Raw genomic sequence first — 23,013 nt, forward strand, 5'->3', positions numbered from 1 at the left:
AAATGAAAATGTTGGAGCAATGGACATCTGAGGTCCCTCCTAGCTCTTCAGATCTGATTATAGGTTGCACCGTGTGGAAGAGAACTGTCCAAGGTCAAAAGAAGGAAAAGCAGTGCAGGCTCAGGGAGGTAGGATGGAAGCTGAGCTTTTAAGGGCAATAGAATTTGGAGAGACAAAGAGGAATGGCAGCAGTAAGAGCAAAGGTAGAAAAATGGGCAAGAATTGTTCACCTTAGTATCCGAGGGGATAACTTAATAGGTGGAAATCGTTGATCAGTAGCTGTAGTTTTCCATATGTGGAAAAACTCTCAAATAACTAGAGGAGAGCTTCTTAACCCTTTTTGTGTGTATCTAAACTTTTGGCAGGTTGGAAAAATCTATGGATAGGCTTAATGTTTTTAAATGCATCAAATAAAATATATAAGACTACATACAGATCCAACTATATTGAAATAGTTTTTCTTTTTTTTTTTTAATGAAAAGTTTGTGGATCCCAAGTTAAAAATCTGTGATAGAGTTCTCCCAAAGTGGCATGGATTGTCTTGGGAAGTGATGGTTTCCTGGGCACTAGAAATCTTCCAGTAGAGACTAGATGACTTCTTATTGGGGATGCTGTAGAAATGATTTTTACTTACAAATGAGTTGGGCTAGATGAATTCTGACACCTCTTCCTGCTCAGATTCTTGTGATTTTGCCCTGAGGTATTAACTAGCTCTCACTTTGATCTCTGCCTTTATCCCCACGGGAATTAGAAAAGAGCTCACTCTTCTTCCTGGTTGCTGAAGGGCAATGTGCTAGTGAGGGCACTGGGAAACCAGTTGGAAAGAAGGACACCTGAATTCTAATCCCACCTCTATCATGAATTTGCTGGGTTTCTGGTCAGCATTTCCCTCTCTGGACTTTAATTTACTTACCTGAAAAGTAAGAATAATCCCTGCTCTGACTTTCTCTGAAGATCTAGTGGTATCATGATTAAGAAAACCCTTTGAGATATTAGGAGCTCAGTTACTGGACTAGGGAAGGGTGGTCTTCCTGTGAAACTGTGAAAGTACCAGGGTCTGTCATTTTCCCCCTTCAGACCCAGTACTCTCTGCATTGAGAACTCTGATTGGCTCATTTACTCTAAGAGGAGTGCAGGAGGGCTAACAGAGGAACCAAGGAGAGGATAATGTTTACTTCTGGGAATACCATGTTAATGGCATAAGGAAGAAGAGAATAATGCAAAAGTAAGCCTGTATCTTCATGGTGTTCACAGTCTCTCAAGCTGGGGGCGGGAGAAGGGTGGTAACCAATCACAGAGCTCAACCAATTAATAAGCCTTCACAGGACGGTGAAGCTGTCAGGTCATGCCTAGGCTCCTCCAAAACAGTGGCTCCAAAGTGGAGGCTAGAGCCCCCCCAGAAGACAAGAGAATGACTCCAAAGGGTATGTGAACCACCAAATCGGGGTGAGAAAATGTTCTGCATACTACCCTCCCCTCAATAGCTAATAATGGGCTGTGTCTCCAAGTAATGTAATCATGTAACTACATCTGCCCTTCACCTATTACAGCCTAAAACTCCTACACTCCACCTCAAGCTTCCAACCTTCCCCTCTTCTGAGAAGGGGATCAGCCCTTCAGGTTATTACTAACCCCAGTCCAAACAACCACAACTGCACTGGTACCATTTCCAACCATTACCACCACCCCCCTCCCTCCCGTATATTCTTTTTTGATAGGGGAATGTGATTTTTAAAAATTGGAAATCATTGCTCCAGAGGCACACAAAGTATTATCATTCTCCCCCGGATTTATGAGGACCACAGATAAGATCCAAACTTTATGCATTGATGGCATGAGTTCCAAGCTACCAAATAACAAATACTCCCTTCCCCTTCTTCCTTTTCCCAGTCTCCTTCCTCCTCTTCCTCCCTTTCCCCTTCTTCTGAATGAAACAGCCACTTCTATGTCCTTCACACAACCTCTAAATTAGCCCTGGGGGTTGCATGCTACATATACTCTATCAACATTACCAGGAGTAGCAGCAGTAGTAGGCTGAGTTCTCTGAGGGCAGGTACTGAGTGGTACATGTTTCTGTCATCTCTTCAGAATCCATCAGTGAGCCATACACATGGAAGATGCTTAACAAATGTTTGATGAAAGAAACTGGCCAGCATCTGAGACAGGGCTTGAATTCAGGTCTATTCCAACTCCATATGCAACATGCTAACCACTGCACCACCTAGCTATTTCAGTGCTTTCATCACACCTCAATGCTGACAGTAAGTGCCATAGAAGATCAAAGGAGGAATGGATAGGATCATGGGATATAGAAACCATCCATTTTACAAATGAGGCAATTGGGAACCCCAAGAATGAAAGTGACTTGTCCAAGGTAACACTCACAGTTAAGTGGCAAAGTTGACAGAAGGGATACTTTACCTGGAGAGAAGGAATGGAAAGAACTTAGATAAGTGAATAGGAGGGGGAAGGTTGTCCAAATGGAGAGAAGAATGGAGTCAAGTTAGAAATTAGGAGAACATGCAGTGCTCTGGGAACAAAGAGACCATTTGGATCAGAACACAAGATAGGAGAAGAGGATAGGGATGAAAAGATAGGTCTGAGGCAGACTATGGAAACCTAGAGTGTGTGTCTAAGGAGTTTGTGCTAATGGATTGAAGAAAACAGGGACTGAAGCCCTTCCCCTTTTTCTACTCACACACCTGACAGTGCTACACATCCTCATCACTTTCTCACTTGAACCTTTGGAATAGTCTCTTAGACTATAGACCACCCCCACCTCCAGTCTTCTCCACCTTCAGTCATCCTTCACACAGTTGCCTAAATCATTTTCCTAATGTATGGATGTAACTGTCTTTTAAAAAAAAATCCTTGCTCAATAATTTCAGTGGTTCTCTAGTGCCTGTAAATTACAAAACAAATTCTTTATTCTGATATTCAAGGTTCTTCACAATCTGACTTTAACCCACTCTTTCAGCCTTATTTCACAAGACTCCCCTTCACACACTCTACACTCCAGCCAAATGGCATGGCTGCTCAGCCCTTCCCTGATTTCCTACAACCATCTTGCACAGGACATTAATGCCTAACTAATATATTCCATGAAGTCAGTGCTGATTCCAAATTTCTCTCAAACCTTTCATCCCTTAGTTTTGTTATCTCCTATGTATTCTCTCATAAGAAGCAGTCTGGTGTGGTATGTAAAGATAGCTGATTTTAGAGGCAGAAGTCCTAGGTTCAGGTTCTATCTCTGACATGTACTGGTTGTATGACCCAAACAAGTCACTTAACCTTCCCCCTCCCATTCACTTATCTAAGTTCTTTCCATTCCTTCTCTCCAGGTAAAGTATCCTTACCTTCAACTTTGCCACTTAACTGTGAGTGTTACCTTGGACAAGTCACTTTCATTCTTGGGGTTTCCAATTGTCTCATTTGTAAAATGAGGTTGTTGGGATAGATGGTTTCTATATCCCATGATCCTATCCATCCCTCCTGTGATCTCTTATGGCACTTGCTGGGATACTTAAGTATCCCAATTTATTTACAATTTATTTATAATTTAGTGCCCCAAGCAAATTACTTTGATAAGACTATAAGTTGTACAGCTGCATTGGTAGAGGGAGTTTCCTCACCAAGAGTGCCCCACTTGAAGAAAATCCCAGGTTGAATTAAAAAAAAAATTTAAACTCAACACACTTTAACACAAAATTTCCATAATTCTATCCTGACACATTGTATTATAATTATTTCCATACATATCAACCCAGAGCTGGACTATAAACTCTTTGATGGCAAGAACCATTTATTAATTCACCTAACTTTCTCCCAGGGCATAACACAATACTCTATAGCAGCAGGTGCTTGATTAACGTTCAGTTGAATTGAGTTGCTGACAATTTCTGATGAAGAAGATAAGTTTAAATTTCAGAGCCCCCCTATAAGTTTGTGAAATGCCCTGCCCCCAGAAACATCCTCAGGAACTCCTCCATGTCTGGGTTCCGGTCCTCCACAGGTCCCTCCATTCTCCCTAAGAGTTCTAGGATTGACATTTGGTCTCCACCAACAGAGGGGACTTGAATTACCTGCAAGTTTCTAGAGAAGATGAATTTTTAGTCCTCAATTACTGGGCTTCACTGTCCTTTGCAGGTGTAGATAGGGCTTGAGGCTTTCTTTAAGAAAGTGGAGGCACCAACCTCTCTGTATCTGGTATCTGGGGCAGGACAGGAAGTGTACCAAGAATTCCCTGCAGACAGACACAGGGAGAGTGCAGAGGAAACATTGGCTCCCACATCCCTCTAACCAATTCTATTTGCACACAACATGCAGAGTTTTTCTCCACCCCACCCCCTTCCTTCCATCTCTCCATCTCTCCCTCTCTACTTCCCTCCCTCCCTGTGTAGACAACATACATCGTTTTCTCCCTCCCTCCCCCTTCTCCCTGCGTAGACAAACAGAGCCTTCCCTGGGGCCTCTGCCAGGTCATGTTTAATTCAGCTGGCATCCTCTGGGCCCCCCAGTTGGGCTCCCTCCATCCCTCCTCCATTTGCCTTCTCTCTCTCACTGCCTCCCTCCCTTCCTCTCTTTCTCTCTCCTCTGCTCTCCCTCTCTGGGAGCATCAAAGGACACTGCAACAGAGAAATCTCAGCCTTGGGCCCATTTCAAAGCTGGGACCTGAGGCATGCAGGTGGGTCCGGACTACAGGCAGTGCGGTGGCTGGGAGACCAGAGGTTTCTATGTCTCTGGCCCAGATCACTGGCTCCCTACCCTCAGAGAATATGTGGCCTGAACAAGTAGGGCAGTCCTTATCAAGCTCTCCATCTGCTCTCCTCCCCTCAGTGGCTCCCAAGGGAGAAGCTGCTTGGGCTGGGGGAACCACACACTTTCCCAGAAATATAGGAACAATTCCCTTAGCTGGTCAGGGGGGGAGGTACTTCATCCGAATGCAGGGGACACTGTGTGACCTGGGCACCGGGCCTGGAAGGGGAAAAAAGAACATTTTGTTGGCAGGCGGTGAGGGGAAGCCTCTCTCTCTACCAGCTTTGGGTTTGCTGAGACTGGGATGTCTGTTGTCTGTCCCCCTTTGGAATTGGCCAGGGGCAGAGAGTCCAACCACCTGTGGTCTCCTACATCCTCATAAAAGGCTCAGGAATCTAGCACTCCCTGGTCTTCATCTTTATTGAGATGTGGTATGCCTGCCCTGACTTACTCTGAGAAGAATAAAAGGATTGGGGAGGGGGCAGGGAGGAACAAGGAAGGGCAGCAGCAGCTGGAGGAGGAAATAGAGGGCAGACTCATCATAAGATGTCTGAGTTAGGGAGGACCACAGATGTCTCCTAATCAAGCCTGTACCTCAGCAGAAATCCCTTCTACAACAGACCAGAGAAGTAATTGCCCAGCTTCCACTAGAAGCCTTTTACTACCCTCTGAGGCAGCCCATGCCAATTCTGGATAGCTCTGTCAGGAAGTTTTTCCTTACCTTGAGCAGACACCTGTCTCTCTTCTTCTTCCACCCCTTTCTATACTTTGAGTAGAAACCCCTCTTTCACATAACAAATGTTCAAATACTTGAAGACATGCGCTTCTCCTGGGCTGCCCAATCTTTCCTTTCCAGCCTAAACTTCTCTAGTTCCTTCTGACAGCCTTTTTATGATGTGATTTCCCATTGGCTCACTTCCTCTGGACAAGTGTCCCTTCTAAATGGAGTACCCATAACCAAACATGATAATCCAAATGTGATCTAATCAAGGCCAAAGACCCATATGGATGCCATTGCATTCCTGCTCCCCTGCATCCTATTCCTACCTCCTGAATGTAGTCTAAAATCCCTAGACTTTTGGAGACTACCTCAGCATACTTTTGATTCATATTGAAGTTGTAATCCACTAACGCCCCCAGATCATTTCCATAGGACTGCTGTCCAAACATACCTCTTCAAACAAAATTGTACAGTTGGGTCTTTGAACAAGTGTGGAGTTCCATATTCATCCCTATCAAGTGGCATCTTAGAGTCAGATCATCTTAGCTTGTTGAGATCCTTGAGGCTTGTCCAACTTATCGGCTTTTCCTTTCCCAGATCCTGACCTCTGGGAGCTCCCAACCTGACCTAGGAGAGACTATCACATGGCATCAGAGGAAAAAGGATTGGGTTTGGAATCAGTCCTGTTAAAGTGCCCTGCTCTCAGCTATTTACTGACCCTGGGTAAGTCCCTTTCCCTTTCTGGGCCTTGGTTTCCTCTGGGGGACAGGGAGGAATGAAGAAGTAGGACTTGATTATATCTAAGGTCCCTTTTAGTTCTAAATCATAGGACCTTACAGCTGTGCTCATCCCTATGTATCTCAGGAAAAGAATTCTGGAAAAAGTTATGTCTCCAATGAAATTACTAGACGCAATTCCAGAGGACTGATTATGAAGCATGCTATCCACTTACTGAAAGAGGGTTGATGGACTCAAGGTGCAGAATGAGACGTACATTTTTGGACATGGCCAATATGGGAATTTATTTTGATTTATGCGTATTTATCACAGGGTTTTTGTTTCTCTTTTCTTTTCCCAATGGGGTTTGTAGGAGAGAGAGAAAATAAATTTTTGTTAGTGGACAAAGGTTAAAATTAAATAAAAGCATTGTATCTTTCCTGGAGGATAGAGTAGACAGAGAACTTGGAATAATTAAGGAAGACTCCAATGAGAGACTTTGGAAAGAAAGAAAGAAAGGAGTTGATAAGAGCATAGACAAAGGTGCAGAGGCAGGAATAAGCTCTGCCTGTTCCAAGGTTTGTGAATATATCAGTTTGTGGAACATAATAAGAGTATGATGACATTTTGTGGACTTTGAATGATAAGATTTTAGCACATGATAAGAATTTAGCACTTTTCCTATGGCTGTTGTGAAAATCAAAGGTGCCAGTACAGGGGATGCTGAAGACATCTGGCAATAGGAAAATTATATTAAAAGAATATGAAGAATGGATTTGGGGAGAGGGACAATCCATCCCACTTTGGGGCAACTCTGATTATTACAAAGTCTCATATCTAGCCAAAAATCTTCCTTCTCCATAACTCACTGTTCTTAAGTCTGCCCCCCAGGTTGTCAATGTCCCTCCCAAAATCGGCTCTCAGAACTGGACACAATATTCTAGGTGTGCTCTGTCCAAGGTACAGCAAGACTTTCATCTCTCTTGTTCTGGACATTGTCTATTAATGAAGCCTAAAATAATATTTGCTTTTTTAGTTGCTAGGTTAATACTGATGACTTATACTAACCTTGCAGTCCATTAAAACTCCCAGGTCCTTTTTACTCAAATTGTTACCTAGTTATACTTTCCCATTCTATAGATACAGGATGCGGTCAATTTTTTTTTTAATTTTTATAGACATAGATGCAGTCAATTTTTTTGAATCCAGGTTGTACTTTATATTTAAGCCTATTAATTTTATGCTATCTGAAACACCATTACCTCAAAAGAATCACAATTGCAGGTTACCCAAAGAGCAATGAAGAGAGACATGAAGGATATGAGCAGGAGTAGCATGTTAATAATAGCATTCTATCCACTGCACCTCCTAGCTGCCCTAATAATGATGACTTGCATGCAAAATGTGACATAAGAGACCCCAAGAACATGTATAACCAGACAAGGAGGTGAGCTAAACATGCAGCAAGAGTGAGATCTAACAGATGACTAGCCCAAGTGCTCCACTGGAATCCTGAAGATATTGAAATTAGCAAAGGAAAGTCTCCAGTGCAATGGCTGGATCTTCAATGGAAAATCTGAATTAAAAAAATAGACCAATATGGCACAAGATGAAAAACTGTGGATGTAACATGTTCCAGAGAAAGAAGTGCTCGTGTCAGCAAAAACACAAACCCATTTTTGATTTTGTCTCTATGGTCACTCTCTAGGTAAGCACTGATCACAATCCTTCTATCCCTTGGTAGATGATCTTCATTAATTGTTACAGCCAAAATTCAGTGCCAAATGGATAATCTACTAAGCCTCTCATAAATGAACAAGATGTTCCTTAGAGAAGACACATGCATTCCACTGACTGTGTCATATTCCTTTTCAGCTTAGTAGGGCCTTCTTGTGTTTGTGCTTGTCTGACATAGCCTTCAAGAAACTAAGGTCACTCCATACCCAAAGAGGCATTGAAAGAGGACCACAGCAAAAGATCCATCCAAGATTCCAAGTATAAATTGATCTAATTATATTCACTCCATTATTCTAACCTACTGAGATCTTCTTGGATCCCAATTTTGCCATCCTTTATGTCTATGCAGTTTTTGGCATAGTTGACCATTCCCTCCTCCTAGATATTCTCTTTCCTTGGCTTCAGAGAAACTAAACTCTCTTACTTCTTCTTCCTCTCTAACCACTCTCTGTCACCATTGCCTTTCATCCTCTTCCTGACCTCTATTATGAGTGTTCTCCAAGGTCTGTCTTGAGCCCTCTTCTCTTTTCAGTCAGTGCTATCTACCTTGGCAATCTCATTCTCCTCCTCCCCATGCCCCACCCAGGCACAGATATGTATTGAAAACTGTGACCTCCTTCTGAGATCTAGTTTATCACCTTTAGCTACTTTTAAGTCATGTCTATCTAGATGTCCCCCAGTCATCTTAAAGTCGTCATATTCCAAACCAAGTTTATTATCTTTTCCCCAAACCAACTTACCCTTCTGACTTCACTATTTTTACCTAAAATGCCACTATTCAACCTCTTTTTTATGGCAAACAAGGCCTCTGATCAATCAACCAAGAGACATTTAATAAGCACCTACTATTTGCCATATTTGAGGGATATAGATAATAATGGTTAATATTTATATACCACTTAACTATGTGCCAAGCACTGTACTAAGCATGTTATCATTCTTATCTCATTTGATCCTCATAACAACTCTGAGAGGTAGGTGCTATTATAATCTCCATTTTACAGATAAGGAAATTGCGACAAACAGAAGTTAAGTGAGTTGCCCAGTATCACACAGTAAATGTCTGAGGATGAATTTAACTCAGATCTTCCTCATTCGAGAGGATTCAAGCGCCTCCTCACTTTAAAAGTAAAGCATTTTCTGTCCTCAATAAGCTTACATTCTACTGTTCCAACATACTTTTCCAACTCTATCTCTCAACTCATTCTGCACTTTGGCCAGACTAGTCTGTCTGTCTGCTAAATGCATCATATGACCTTCTGCTTCTGTCTCTTTGCTCACTCCTTCCCCCCAACCCCAAACACAGAAGGCCTTCCTTTCCTTCTTTACCTTTTGCATTTCTGCATTTTCTTTACATGTCTTTCCAAATGCCACTTTCATCTAGGCTTCCTTGAATTACTGTTGGTAACAGTAATTTCCCTCAGGCTCACAGAGACCTTTGATTTCTACCTCTCTAATGCAGGTATTCCACGTCCTCTGTTATCAGTATCTATTTTTGTATCTTATTCCCCTACTAACGAGTTCCAAGGGGTCCAGGAGCCTGTTTTATCTAAACTATCTAAACTAAACCCAGCATCTATCATGGTACCCAGTATTTTGCCCATAGTAAGCTCTTAATGTCTGTTGAAGTGTACATGTAATATATGTTTGATGACTAAATCCAACGTATTAACCACCCTTGTCTTTCTCAAAGCAGCCATCCTGACAAAAGGGGTTTCAATTAAATACTTCTTCAATAAAGAAATGCTTAAGAGTTGACCCTCTTTGGAACCAATTACAGATCCCCTGACCAGACACTGACTTCAAGTTGAGCCTTGGCCTTGGCCATGACCCTTAACCTAGACTGAGATGAACCCTGGTGCCAGACTAAATGCTGAGCCTGGTCTGACAGACTAGCCCCCACTCTCAATCCTAGTCAAAGACTAAGACCTATCCTCAGACTGAACTGTCCCTAACCTTTGGATCACTGGTCATGAGCAGTATGAGATGATAAAATATGGGATGCTCAAAGTCCTCCATCATTTTGCCCTTCAGGAGGCAACCTAGAGTCCCCTCTCAGCTGGGGGAGGATGAAGATGTCAGTAATATTCCCAGGGTATTGTGCTGAGACACAATATTATGGAGCACTGTATTGGAGGATCATCTGGTTGAAGGTTCGCTTATGCTCCTAATAAGTTGTATCCCCTGGATCAAAAGTGTTATTTCCTCAGGGTCGGGCACATAGTTCTCGAGGAGTTGATTAGATCTAACTCACTGCTTGTGGGCATCAGAACATACAAATTCAGATCTATGAAAATGGGGCTCCAGGGGCCCTTCAAACTTTCCCCAGGACCTTGGCAGCTCGATCTCCAAGTTTTTCCTTCTTGTCCTCTCTATCTTAAGGAGCCGCGAGGCTCAGGGATGAAGATTTCGCTTTAAGGGAGGGTCTCTCAGTCAGTGTCCGCGTTGGGGCCCCTCCTCTCCAAGGGATAAGGCCCGGACCCCGGGCGGAGCGCCAGCGCATGCGCCTGCAGGTCTGCGCTGCCGGTGGCTGCGAGGCGCGGACCCGGCGCAGACTGAGTAGGGGACGCGGGGACAGAGACATGGCCGGACAGATGCAGCAGCCGAGCGGGGGCGGGGACGGGGGCCCCAGTCCGAGCCCAAGCCCGCCCGCGGACAGTTTGGCCGGAGCTCCAGGCCGGGTAGAAGAGAGGGTGGCACTGAAGAAGGAGATTGGGCTAGTGAGCGCCTGTGCCATCATCATTGGTAAGCAGGGGCTGGTACCCTGGGCTGGGACGGAGGGAGAGGGGAGGAGAAAGGCTGTCCGGGTCGGACTAGGGACCCGGGCACAGGGCAAGCTGGCTGCACTGGGCACTCTGGGAGCAGCGCGGCTCCCAGCAAGTTGAGCAAAGTTGGCTGCCGTCAGACTTGCTGGAGTGCCAGCTGCTCTGGGGTTCGCTCCCTCGGCACGCAGCGCCCCCGCCCGGCTTGGCCCGCGCCCGGGACAACCTCCCTTGAAGGGACGAGACTGAATGGGATGGGACTGGACCCGAGAGGTCAGGGACACGTGCCTCACACACACACACACACACACACACACACACACACACACACACACACACACTCCCCTCAGCAAACACCTCCAGGTACCAGGAGTTTCCCAACCACCCACCCCGGGACCATGGCTGGGATGCAGGGCCCTCGGCATAGCGCGGGCCGGCGATGTCCCCATCTGCCCTCGTGGCCCCAAGAGAGGAGGCAAGGAGCAGCTGCAGCAGATGAAATGCTAAGTCTCTAGGCTACGTCCCTCACTGTCCTGGCCAGAGCCCTCCGGGTCCGAAAACAGTTTCCCAGTCGTGGGTGCCCCGGCTCCCGATGCATAGAATCAAACTCCACCAGTTCCCACCTCCCTAGTCTGAACACAGCGCGCGCGTGCCCCCCTCCCCCCACCCCAGCAGTCAGTCTCTTATGCCCCAGTACCCCGTCTAGTCAGACCCAGAAGAGTGATCTTCCTCTTCCGGGACACCCTTTCCTCCCCAATCACAAGGGACCAAGCTCCCCTCATCGAGCCAAAATGACTTTTCTCTTAAGCGCCTAAGTTAGTGCGCAAAGTTTCTCTTGCAAAGCTAGTGGTTCCTCTCTAGAAGCTGGATGCCAGAAGACGGGAGGTCCTCGTGCTCCTTTAAGAGCCGAGATGCTGGGAGGAGAATGTCAAGGCTTTTTGGGAAAAGGACTAATAGCTGCAGAGAATGTCCCAAAGGGGAGGATTTTTGAGGGGAGAAGTCTTGAGGTCAGGTTTGGGATGGGGTGATGCTATCTCACCAGAATCTCCTGGAAGCAGAACCTGTAGCAAAAAATAGAGTAGCAAGAAGAGACAATATTGTTGCGAAGAATTTTTGTAGTGCGAACTTTTATAGAAAAGGGGAGAAATTTTTACCAAAAAACTTTAGAGCGCGAAGAGAGAAAATTGTAGCAATGAAAGAAGAAGGAAAGGGAGATGTAGCCAAGTGCTTCGAAAGAGAGCTGAAAACACTGTTGCGGTAGAAAAGAAAAGGAAAAGAGTTGTGGACGATGAGGCTGCGTGTTCAGTTTGCAGAGTGACTGAGTGAGATCGAAGCCTCCCCTTATAGGGGCTCAGCACCTGGACCTACCTTTATTTCCCCCCACACTGAGTGGTTACTAGAGACGGGGAGGCAATTAAAAGGCAATGGGAGAAGCAGCTGGGATTTACTGCGAAGAGTCCTGAGCAGTACCTTTGGGTTAGGGCTCCAGCTCGGCTACTAACTTGCTGAGTGACTTTCAAATCATTTCTCCTTCTGAACCTCAGTTGCTTCCTCTATAAAGTGGGGATAACAATATCTGTTGGGGAGGGGTGTCTAATTCATAAACTGTTGTGAGGATTAAGTGGGATTGGGTCTGAGAAAGCGTTTTGAGAAATAGCAAGTCCTGGGGTTAGAGGTACTATTAGGAATTTGGGGTTTGGTCTTAATGGAGGGAATGAATCAAGCATATAAATGAGGAAGGTATTTGACCTTGAAGATTCAGAGGTCAGGCTGCGGGGTGGGGGTGGGGGGAGAGGTAGAGCCGTCTAGAGGGGGCAGGTAGATAGAGAGAGGTTAAGAATAATTCCTGGTTCTAATCTTAGCACCATCTTTGAGTGTGACCTTAGGCAGGCAGTCAGCAGCTCTGTTCCTCAGTTGCTCCCCATGTAAAATAGATTTTCAATCTCTGTCCCTCACTAGATATTTCAATAGAATCAAGAGGTACTTACTAACATCTAATATATTCCTGGCCCTATTCTGGGTTTTTTGGGGATCTCTCTCTCTTTCTTTTTCTCTCTCTCTCTCTCCTCTCTGTCCCTCTCCCTCTGTCTCCCTTCTCCCTCCCCTCCCACATATATTTCTCAAGACGCTCTGCTGGGAAACCAAGACTGTCATACTCAGAGTACTGTAGCTGGAAGGGACCACAGAGGACATTTACTCTCTCAGTGCTGATCTCTATTTGAATACTGACAGTGATGGGAAGCTCAGTACTTATCAAGGCAACCCTATTCCATTGATGCACAGGCTAAATATTAGGAAGCTCTGAAACAAGACTTAATCATGTAAGACAATATATAACTGGTGCCAAATGAACAATTCAAGTTCTATGTTTTCTAGGAGGTGAAAGAATGGAAGAATGTGTGTATGTGTATGGACTGGAAGAGGGAAGCAAAGGGAATTCATGGAACTTTGGCAGGGATGTGTGAGCCAATCTTTTCCATAGTCCAGGATCCTTAAGAACTTACTCTATATCCTAATTTCATCTAGAATGTAGGAAAAGGAAGGAGACACATTCCTAAATATAGTACTAAGTGTAAATACTAACAGCACAACTGATGATGTCTGAGCCCAGGAGGAGCTTAACTCATCCCTACACCTCAATCTCAGCCTCTCAAACTGTACTTGTGCATACACACACACACACACACACACACACACACACACACACACACAGTGATGGATCTCCACCTCCAGCCCTGCCCTCTGTTCTATGAAGACTCAGCAGGGGAAGCATTGGGCAGATGGCAGGAAGAGGGATTTAATAAGACTAGTTAGTTGTCTTGAGCTGCTGTTTCTCAGAACACATCCCATAAGAGCTCCCAAATTCTCATCCTAAGCCAGGATTTCTTTGAGCACTTCTCAGCTTCCTCCCTCTGTTTGTACAGTTCTTCTGATGGCTCCAATTGACTATGTTATCTTGAGTCTCTGGTTTGCCTCCCTGACAGTCCACCTTTTGCACTGGTCTTGGAGGGTGAGGAGAGACACAGAATAATCTTATATTTTCTTCATGGGCCTCACAGTGTGCCCAGGGTTTATCTAGATGCTGCATCACAGCTGAGTTGGGAATCCCATATTCCATAAAGTGCCTGCAAATATTCTTTACTAGTGTAGGGGGGGCCCAGAGCCTCCTGGGGGGAACCACTGAAAGCACCTTAAAACTGGTGTATTACAATAATAGGGATAGAGAGTAGATATGAGATTCCCCTGGTATAGGGAACTCCCAGGCAAAGAAATTCCTTCTACCAAAGCAAGAACATAGTGATCTTTTCTGGGACCTACAGTCTTAGAGAGCTGCCTAGAGTACTGAGAGGTACAGTCACTTGCCCAGGCTCACACATTTAAAATGTCTAGGGCAGGATTTGGAGCAAGGTCTTCTGGGTTTACAGGGTAGCTCTCTATTCACTATGCCATACTGGCTTTCATTGATAATAATGATGATAATAATAATAATAATTAGACATGAAGGAGTTTATGATAATAATTCAAGACTACGTCATTGATACCAGTAATTACAGAAGGGTTATCCTTATAATATAGTATATATATCCTTATAGTAGGTGCTTAATAAATGCTTATTGATTTGAAGGAGCCCAGATTTATTGATTAATTCAAATCATGCAAGGAAAAGGAAGAAACTGAGCAACATAATGTCGCAGGTTGTAAAAATATAGCACCTATCGAATGCCTAGTAAGACACAACCTGGTAGCCAGAACACATCAGAATCCTCACTATCATCCATAACCTAATAGACAACAAATCTCTATACTATAATACAGACCTCAAAAAGACCTTAATAATTCAATAAATAAATTATACAGGAACCATAGCATTATCCCAGACAAGACTGTCACCCACAGACACCTAGATTTAACATTGAATCATAAACATTTAAGAACAATGTGTTTAATTAATGTCACCATACCAAGTACTCCTTATCTCCAAGCTGTACAGAAAGGCTTTCAAAATGTACAAGCCTATTGGAAGAAATGAAAACCATATGAGACTAGGTTCAAATCCATATTATTCCTGTAATCTGGTCTGCTACTAGAGTTGTACTGCAGATGCTTTTTGATCCTACAGAAGATGAGTTTATATCTCAATACTTACATTATGAAAAGCAGTCATATTACCCATCTCTGCAAAAATCATCAGAACATTCAACATACAGAAATAATAGCAGGGTAGTGACCTGTCTTAAGACTGTTTCTATCTGAAGAAAGATGAAAATGAGATAATAATAATAATAATAATAATAATTCACATTTTCCCAGTGTTTTAAGGTTTACAAACTGCGTTCCTCATACCAGTCTTGTCAAATATGTCATAGTAATTGTGTACCTACTGGTGGCATGGCCCTGTATCTGGTGCTCTGAAAGAGACAGATGGATGAAACCAGGGTTGTGATGGTAAATGCTTCTCTGGGGGGAAATATATGCATGCCACACATTTCAGTTTGATCTTCATTAATAACATTTTCTCCATTACTTTTTCAAGTCTAGACAATCAGCAGAACAATAACTCAAACCCTGATTTGTAGCCTTTGCCAAATTCCGAGGTGTACATGCTCTCACTGGAAAATTTAATAATCGTGAAGTTGGCATGAGCTTGCTCTAGCATAGGACTGGATGAAATCCATGTTTTCCAGGAGTTTACATCCTGGGGCCTCACTCAAAACTCCTTAGGGAGTCCTCATTTATAGCCAGCCAAGGACTCAGCTTCTGCTTGGGGGAAAGAGCAGGCTATCCCTTAGCTAGTGACTTTTATTCTGTCTCCTAGGAAATGCTTGTTATGGGCTCAGCTTTTCATCCATTCCTGTACCCCTGCCCTTTTCCTCATCCCTGCCCAGGGGAGGAAGACTGCCTATGAATCAGGGTACACGTGACTACCAGGTGCCATGGCCATTTCCATTAGCTGGGAGTAATCCCCTCGCCATTCTTCTCACTGTGACCACCTTGTGCTAACCTGTTCTGCCCTGCTCTGTACTATGTCATCTCACCTGACATGGTCTCCCCTAGGGAAATCTAGGCCAAGCTCATGCTTAGAACCATCCTATCAAAGAATGTAAAGACCATATAGGTCAGTCCTGTCATTTAATGAATGAAGAAACTGGCCCAGAAATGGGAAGGAATTTTCCAAGGACACACAGTGCATGAGTAGCAAAAGAAGGACTAGAGCCCAGGCTCAGAGTCCAGACTCCCATCCCAGACACTGGGGTCCCAGAGGTCAGCCTGGGATCTTGTACAAGGCCACCTCTGTGTGGTACCCGGATGTGATTTCAAAGGCACAACACAAAAACTTTCTGTTCTCACCCAAAACAAACAGTCCACAGAAAGGGCCCGCTTCTCTCTGCCTGCCTAACTGCCTTCCCCAGGAGCAAGTGAACAAGCAAACAAGGGGAAATACTCTCTTCTTTGGTAGCAGTGACAACTCTCCCTGGCAGTCCATCTTGCCTACAATATTTAGGAATGTGCCTCTGAGTGCATCTGTGAGTGAGCAGTGTAAGAGCCTTGTGAGTCCTTTCATCCCCTCTGAATGTTTCTGGAATTAAAAGCTGCTGCTGTGTGTCAAAGCCAGCCATGGCCCCATCTCTGAGCCCTCATCCTTCTCCCAGGCCTCTAGCAGCCAGAGCAGTGAGGAAGCACCTAGGATGTGAAGGGGAGAGGGAGGAGGGAGGATTTCTTTTGTAGGTCTCTTTTACTCTCATTCTTTCTCAGAGCTATTCAGCAGAATTATATCCAAGCCATCAGTCACTCATTCCGTAACCACAGGGGAAGATATAAATAATAATAACAACTCATGCTGCTATAAAATTTTATGGTTTATAAACAAAGTGTTTCTCTCACAACAACCCTGTAAAGTAGATAGTGGAAGTATTGCAGTCTTCACTTTATAGCTGAAGAAATGGAGGCTCAGAAAAATTATTTACTTGCCCAAGCAAATGTTGGTCTTTCCACAGTCTGAGGGGAGGAGGGGGGAGATGGGGGAAACATGAGGAAACTGAGGCAAACAAGGTTAAGTATCTTGCCCAGGGTCATACAATTAGTATGAGGCTGGATTTGAACTCAGGTCCTGACTACAGGCCCAGTGTTCTATCCATTGTGCCACCTAGCTGCCCACATAATAAATTTGTTGTTTAATCTCTTTTTCAGTCCTGACTCTTCATGACCTCGTTTGCAGTTTTCTTGGCAGAGCTACTGTAATAGTTTGACATTTTCTTCTCCAGATCATTTTACAGATGAGGAACTGAGGCAAGCAGGGTTAAGTGACTCTCCCAGGGTCACACAGCTATTAAGTGTCTGAGGCTAGTTTTAAACTCAGGAAGAGGAGTCTTCCTGACTCCAGGCCCTGTACTCTATCTACTATACCACCTAACTTCCCTACATAATGCATAGACATATAAATAATGGACTTTAAACCAGATCAGAACATAATGAAAGCATAAGACAAGGTATAAAATGCTATAAATGGAAGATTATTTCCAATTGGGGAATGAGAGGAGGTTTCCTTAAGGAGGTGTCTTATGAGATACTCCTTGAAGGCTGGGTAAGATTTCAAAAGGCAGAGATGAAAGAGAGGACATTCAACCATTGGGCACAAACTCAGCAAAGGCACAGAGATGGAAAAGCATAAGGTATATACAGGAAACAGTCAGTCATCTAGTTAAAATACTGCACCAAGTATGTGGAGGGAAGGTGATAGTTGAAAAGGTAGGTTGCAACAAAATTGTAGAAGATCTTGCAAACCAAGATAAGGAGTTTGAAACTTATGATCTTGGTAATAGAAGATTTTTGAGTAGAGAACAGTTAGATCAGCAAGATTAATCTGGTAGGAGGAGGGGATGCAGGTTGTGCTGAAGGAGGAAAGACTGGAATCAACCAATAAGGTAGTTTGTTGCCACTCAGACCTGGGGCCAGCCACCTTGGGACTATGTTGTTGAGATGTTTCTCTATCCAGATCAGCTAAATTTGACATTCATTGAGTAACATGCTGAGTGTCCCAAAAGAGGGGATTGGGTCTGGGCAGCTGTGATGGGCTCAGCCTCCACTGACTGAATGGTCAGTGTATATATATTTTGAGGAGACTTCAGAACTGAAATGGTTCAGAGAATGAACCATCACAGCATGTGTGCTTGGACAGTCACTTTCTCTAGTGGCAAAAAATGGGAGCATGGGCTATGGGCCACATCACGGTTCATTCAGGGAAACCAAATCCAACATAGTAGTCTGCCCCCCAACTTTCCCTCCCCACATAAGCTAGTAAATGCTACTCAGGTAGCCATATGGGGCAGCAGTATTGAGGAATCCTTAAAAATCCTTAAAAATTCAAGCATGGAGGATAACTGAGAAGTTGGAAGGCCTGTGTTGCTCCTCTTTGTAGAAATAATTTCTTACTCAAAATTTTTAAAAATGTTAAAAATTGTTTTTACATGTAATTGGAAAATATATAAAAATTTTCACATTAGAAAAAATTTCTTAAAATTACTCCAACCTGACCTTTAATAGTTTCAGAACGAGGAGCCTTACTGACATTTGCCAAAATAGCCCAATATTTCAGACTCAGAGGCTGCCTCCAGGCATGCCCTTCCTCTTTTGCTGCAGCTTCCTAGGTCCTACCACTGGCCTTTCCTGAGGGATGGGAAAAATAAGTGAATTTTTCTCTTAGTGACTTAGGGGCAACTAGGGACTACAGTGTATAGAGCACTGGACTTGGAGTCAATAAAACCTGAGTTTGAATCCTGCCTCAGATACTTCCTAGCTGTGACCCTGACCAAATCATTTAGCCTCTCTCAGCCTCAGTTTCCTCACCTGTAAAATGAGGTAGTTGGACTCAATAGCCTCTAAGCTAACCCTTCTAGCTCACTGATCCTTTGATCCTTGGATTTGTATTCAGAGAAACTGAGTTTGAATCCTGGCCGTGGCATTTCCTATTTGTATACCCCCAGGCAAGTCAGACAATTTCCCTAGGCCTCAGTTTCCTCATCTGTAAAGTGGAGGGTTGGGCTAGAGGGCCACCAAGCTTCCTTTTAGCTTTAAAGCAATGGTCCTCTTACTTAGATCAAAGTATCAAAGCTGGAAGAAACCTTACAAAATCATCTCATCAAAATCCCTCATTTTACATCTGAGGAAACTGAGACTTCAAAGATCTGAAGTCACAGATACATCTTTCACTTCAACCATCACTTTTTAACCTCCTGCTTTGTACAGGACCATGCCTGAGTTGTTAGGCATACCAAGATAAATAATAAGTCATATTTACATGACACTTCGAAGTTTGCAAAACACTTCCTCACAGCCCCTCTAGAATACAAGTATTATTATCCCCATTTTACAGATGAGGAAGAGAAGTCCCAGAAATGTGGAATGATTGGCCCAGAGTCATAGAGCTTGTAAGGATTAGAGCTGTATCTCTGTGTATGGTGGGAGCTCAGAACAAGCCTGATTCTCAGGCTAACACATCATGCTGTTTCTTAATATCCCCATAAGACAGTTCCCTACGCAGTGAGCTCATACTTCAGAGGAGGAAATAATAAGTTCATATATGCATACGGTAGAACACAAAGACCAGGAGGTAGGTACCATATCCACTTCAGAGATGAGGAAATTGAATTGATGACGCTGCCTTAAAAGAGATCAGAGAAGAAAGTGTTCACCTTCAGAGGGAAGGAAACATCCAGGAAAGTAGTAAGGCAGTTTGAGAGAGAGGCATTAGCACTTAGGGGTAGGAACAGGAAAGACATCAGTCTGTGATTGAGCTGGTTGAGCTTTGAAGGGACCTTGAGATGAGTAGGGAAAGCATTCCAGGCATGGGAGTCAGTTTGAGCATCATGCCTAAGGAACAATAAAAATGCTGACTTAGCTGGCCCAAAGTGTGTGTGAAAGGGAATAAACCTGGAAAGGTAGATTACATGATCCAGGTTGTGAAGGGCTTTAAATGCCAAATAGAGAAGTTTGCTTTTGATCCTAGAACCTGTAAGCAAGCACTGAAGTTTATCAAGTAGGGGAATAACGTGATCGGATCTGTGCTTTATGAATAATACTTCGAAAGCTGGATGGAGCCTGAATTTGAGAGTGAGAGACTTGAAGCAGAGAGATCAATTAAGAAGCCATTACAATAGTTCTGGAGAGATGTCCTGAACTGGTGGGTGGGTGGGGTGGGGTAAATACTAACAAATATTTGGGAAGATGAATATGAAGAAGCTATTATGGTGACTGGTGGCAAAGACTCACACCTAAACTAGTGTTGGGGTGGGAGTGTAGAGAAGAAGCCAGACACGACAGACATTACCAGGTAGCCTCAGCAGGGCTCGGCTGTCCTTGTATTCTGGAGTCAGAGGGCTTAACCAACAAAACTGGTCTTTCAGCCTTCAAATCTCTCCAGCAGTCCTGCCTGCCTGGGTCCAATACTTTTTGACTCTTTTGAGTCCCTCTTCTCTCCTCCCCCAACTCTCCAAAGCCCTAATTTTTCACCAAGCTGTTCCGCTATGGCTTTGGAGTTTGGCTTATTCCCTTTTCCCCCAATCTGAGGGAGTTGGGGGAGGGGGAGGAAGGACTTTTAAAATGTGTCTAGCCTCCCTGCAGGCAATGAGACCTTTCTGAGCTGGAAGGACTTTCTGAGTTCTCTAAACAACACAACAAACACCATCCCTTAATTAGTTCAACACTTTATGTGTGGAGACCCTAGGTTTAGATAGCTTCAAACTCAGAATTAGATGTGAGCCTTGGGCATGGCCTGAGGTTAGGGTGACTGCCTCCAGTGAAGGAGATTATATTCCAAACTAGATTCACCCTGTCCTTATCTTCCAGGGTGCAGTTACAACTACCATATTCTCTGTTACTCCCTCATTTCTCTCTTAAGGCCTCCAGAAACATTGGCTGGGAGGGGAAGAAGGCTGTTCAGGCCCCACGTCACACATGCCCCTAGACTGCAGACCTTTCCTTCCTCTTTCTCCTGTTCCCATACATACAAATCATCCGTTCTAAGTGGCATCCCCAAAGGACCCTTCTCTTTCCTATTAAACATCCCCCCCATCAACTCCAGGCTTTATCCCTCCCAAGGGACACAGTGCTTCACCCAGTTAAAATGCACCCAAGGAACGTTGCTAATGATGGAGTATCAGCTGTCTGGAGGATGGAGTTCAAGTGTTAGAGTCTTGAGGCACTGAGACCATGTAAGAAGACTTTGCAATAGTCCAGGAGATAGGCAGAGGAAAGGTTTTTCCTAAAGGCAGGAGAGCCTTCCATGCTTCCTCAAAGATACCTCTCAAGCCTTACATTAAGGATATTTCAGTAGATTTCCCTGCTCTCATTGACATTCCCTCTCAGATCGCCCTAGTCACTTTAAGATTAACAAAGACCTTTCCTCACGTTTGCTAGTCAAAGAATATAAGTAATGTTTCCCCCATTTAAAAAAAATTGAGGCTTCAAGAGGTAAAATGATTTGCCCATGGTCACAGGTATCTGACTTAGTCCTCTTTCTAGTACCAGTGAGTCTTGTCCCCATGGAGGATTCCAGGACCTGAAACCATAGTCTTTCTCAGAGGACCACCACACACTCCTTCCCTACCCCTACCCCTACCCCCAAGATCTGAATTCACTCTAAGCCCTGGGCTCAACCTGTATGAATATGAAGCAAGTTTATATATATGTTGGGCTAGATCTGGTCCCAACACTCCTTTTGGGGGAAGGAGCCTATTTTAACAAATACCTGGTGAAGGTACCACCTCCCTGATCCCTCTCCTGGTGGCCTAAAGTTTTCTGAGCTAGAATGAGATGGGCTGGGGTGGGCATGGAGATGGAGATGGAGGCAGGGGGCAGTGTCTAGTTTCTAAGGCTGCAGCTACTGGTGGAGGGAGAGCAGGGCTCCCAAGCAGCGCGGCCCTGGGCCAAGGGCCAAGGTCTTCAGGCCAGCTTGAGATGGAAAGTGGGTTAGGCAGAAGGCCCTGTGTTGGGGGGTAGAAGGGTCCATTAGAGAGTCCTGGAAGGAGCTAGGGCAGCACAGCCCCCAGAGGAGCAGCTCAGATCTCCCTGCCTGGGCTCCAGCATCCCACTGAACTTCTGTCTCCCCACCCTGGGTCCTGGTGAGAATCCAGAAGTACAGAATTCCCTCTTGCCCAACCCAGAGACCTGTGTAGGGTCTGGCTCAGGCCCCCTCCACAAATGACAATTCTTAAAGAATTGGAACTGGATGGTGGGGTGGGATAAGAAATTCCTTCTCTGAATTCCCTGGAATCTTCAATGCAGGTGTGAAGATAGCACAGGAAGGAAGCCTAATTTTAGGAGTAAGTTCCCACCTGCAGGGAGATGGGTTCACAGTATGTGTCCTCACCCCAGTCTGGCTGAAGGAGCCTCACTCAGGCTCTCAGCCTCTCCATGACATATATCTGTATGGACAACAGGGACCACAAACATACACTTATGTTGAGGGATCTCAAAGGACACTGCAAATTTCAAAATTTGTACCCATGTGCACAAAGAAATATATGTACAGTACAACTCTAGCTATGTGCATGTCAGGTATATGTATGTGATTTATCATATTATATCTCACATTTCTATAGTTCTTTAAGGTTTACAAAACACTTTCCTCACAACCACCTTGTAAGGTCCAAGTATTAGCTCCATTTTACAAAGGAAGAGTTCAAGTCTGAGAGAAGGTGGAGCATTCCCAAGGTCCCAAATGAGGAATTAGTAGCCCTGGGATATGAACCCAAATGCCCTCTGTGCTAGGCATAAGATCATAGATTCTGAGTTGGAAGGGGCATCAGTGGACATCTAGCCCTCTCCTTCATTTTACAGATAAGGAAGCCATGATCCAAGGAGATTACAGGTAGAAAATATCAGTAGTGGGATTTGAACTGACTGATTCTAGAGCCACAGCTCTCTTCCATGCACCATGCCAATGTGTGTGATATGTACAATATTTACATGTGTGCCATACATGGTAGGTACCACACATATCTATAACATGAATGAAGTTAAGACAGCAATTGAGTGCTTACTAGATTCCAAACACTGCATTATGTGCTGAGGATAAGAAGAGGAAAAGAAAGACAATATTTGTTCTCAAGGAGCTCATATGTTTAAGTTCATACATATGTTTAGTGTGACACGCGTGCACCTGTGTGTCATGTATGAAGTGTAAATTATGTGCGATTCCTATGTATTCGATATGAAGTTGTACACATTAGACTACACATGCAGATCTGTTTCTGAGCTATTGTGGCCTGAAGAGTGCTGCTGGTGGCAGGGAGGCCTCTGATGGTCTTGGTTAGTGTTTCTCCC

The 23,013-nt window shown here is 44.3% G+C and overlaps 1 protein-coding gene across 1 annotated transcript in view; it reads left to right on the plus strand.

Annotated features, from left to right (window-relative positions):
* The first annotated feature begins 10,497 nt into the window (after positions 1-10,497).
* LOC114046906 (asc-type amino acid transporter 1-like) overlaps positions 10,498-23,013 on the plus strand; it is a 48,263-nt gene continuing 35,747 nt past the window's right edge. Inside the window, exon 1 of the mRNA XM_027867519.1 lies at positions 10,498-10,675. Coding sequence (XP_027723320.1) covers positions 10,513-10,675 — 163 coding nt within the window. The 5' untranslated portion in view covers positions 10,498-10,512. The remainder of the gene's footprint in view (positions 10,676-23,013) is intronic.

Source organism: Vombatus ursinus, unplaced genomic scaffold (genome assembly GCF_900497805.2).
Source record: "Vombatus ursinus unplaced genomic scaffold, bare-nosed wombat genome assembly UNPS02014786.1, whole genome shotgun sequence".
Lineage (NCBI taxonomy): Eukaryota > Metazoa > Chordata > Mammalia > Diprotodontia > Vombatidae > Vombatus > Vombatus ursinus.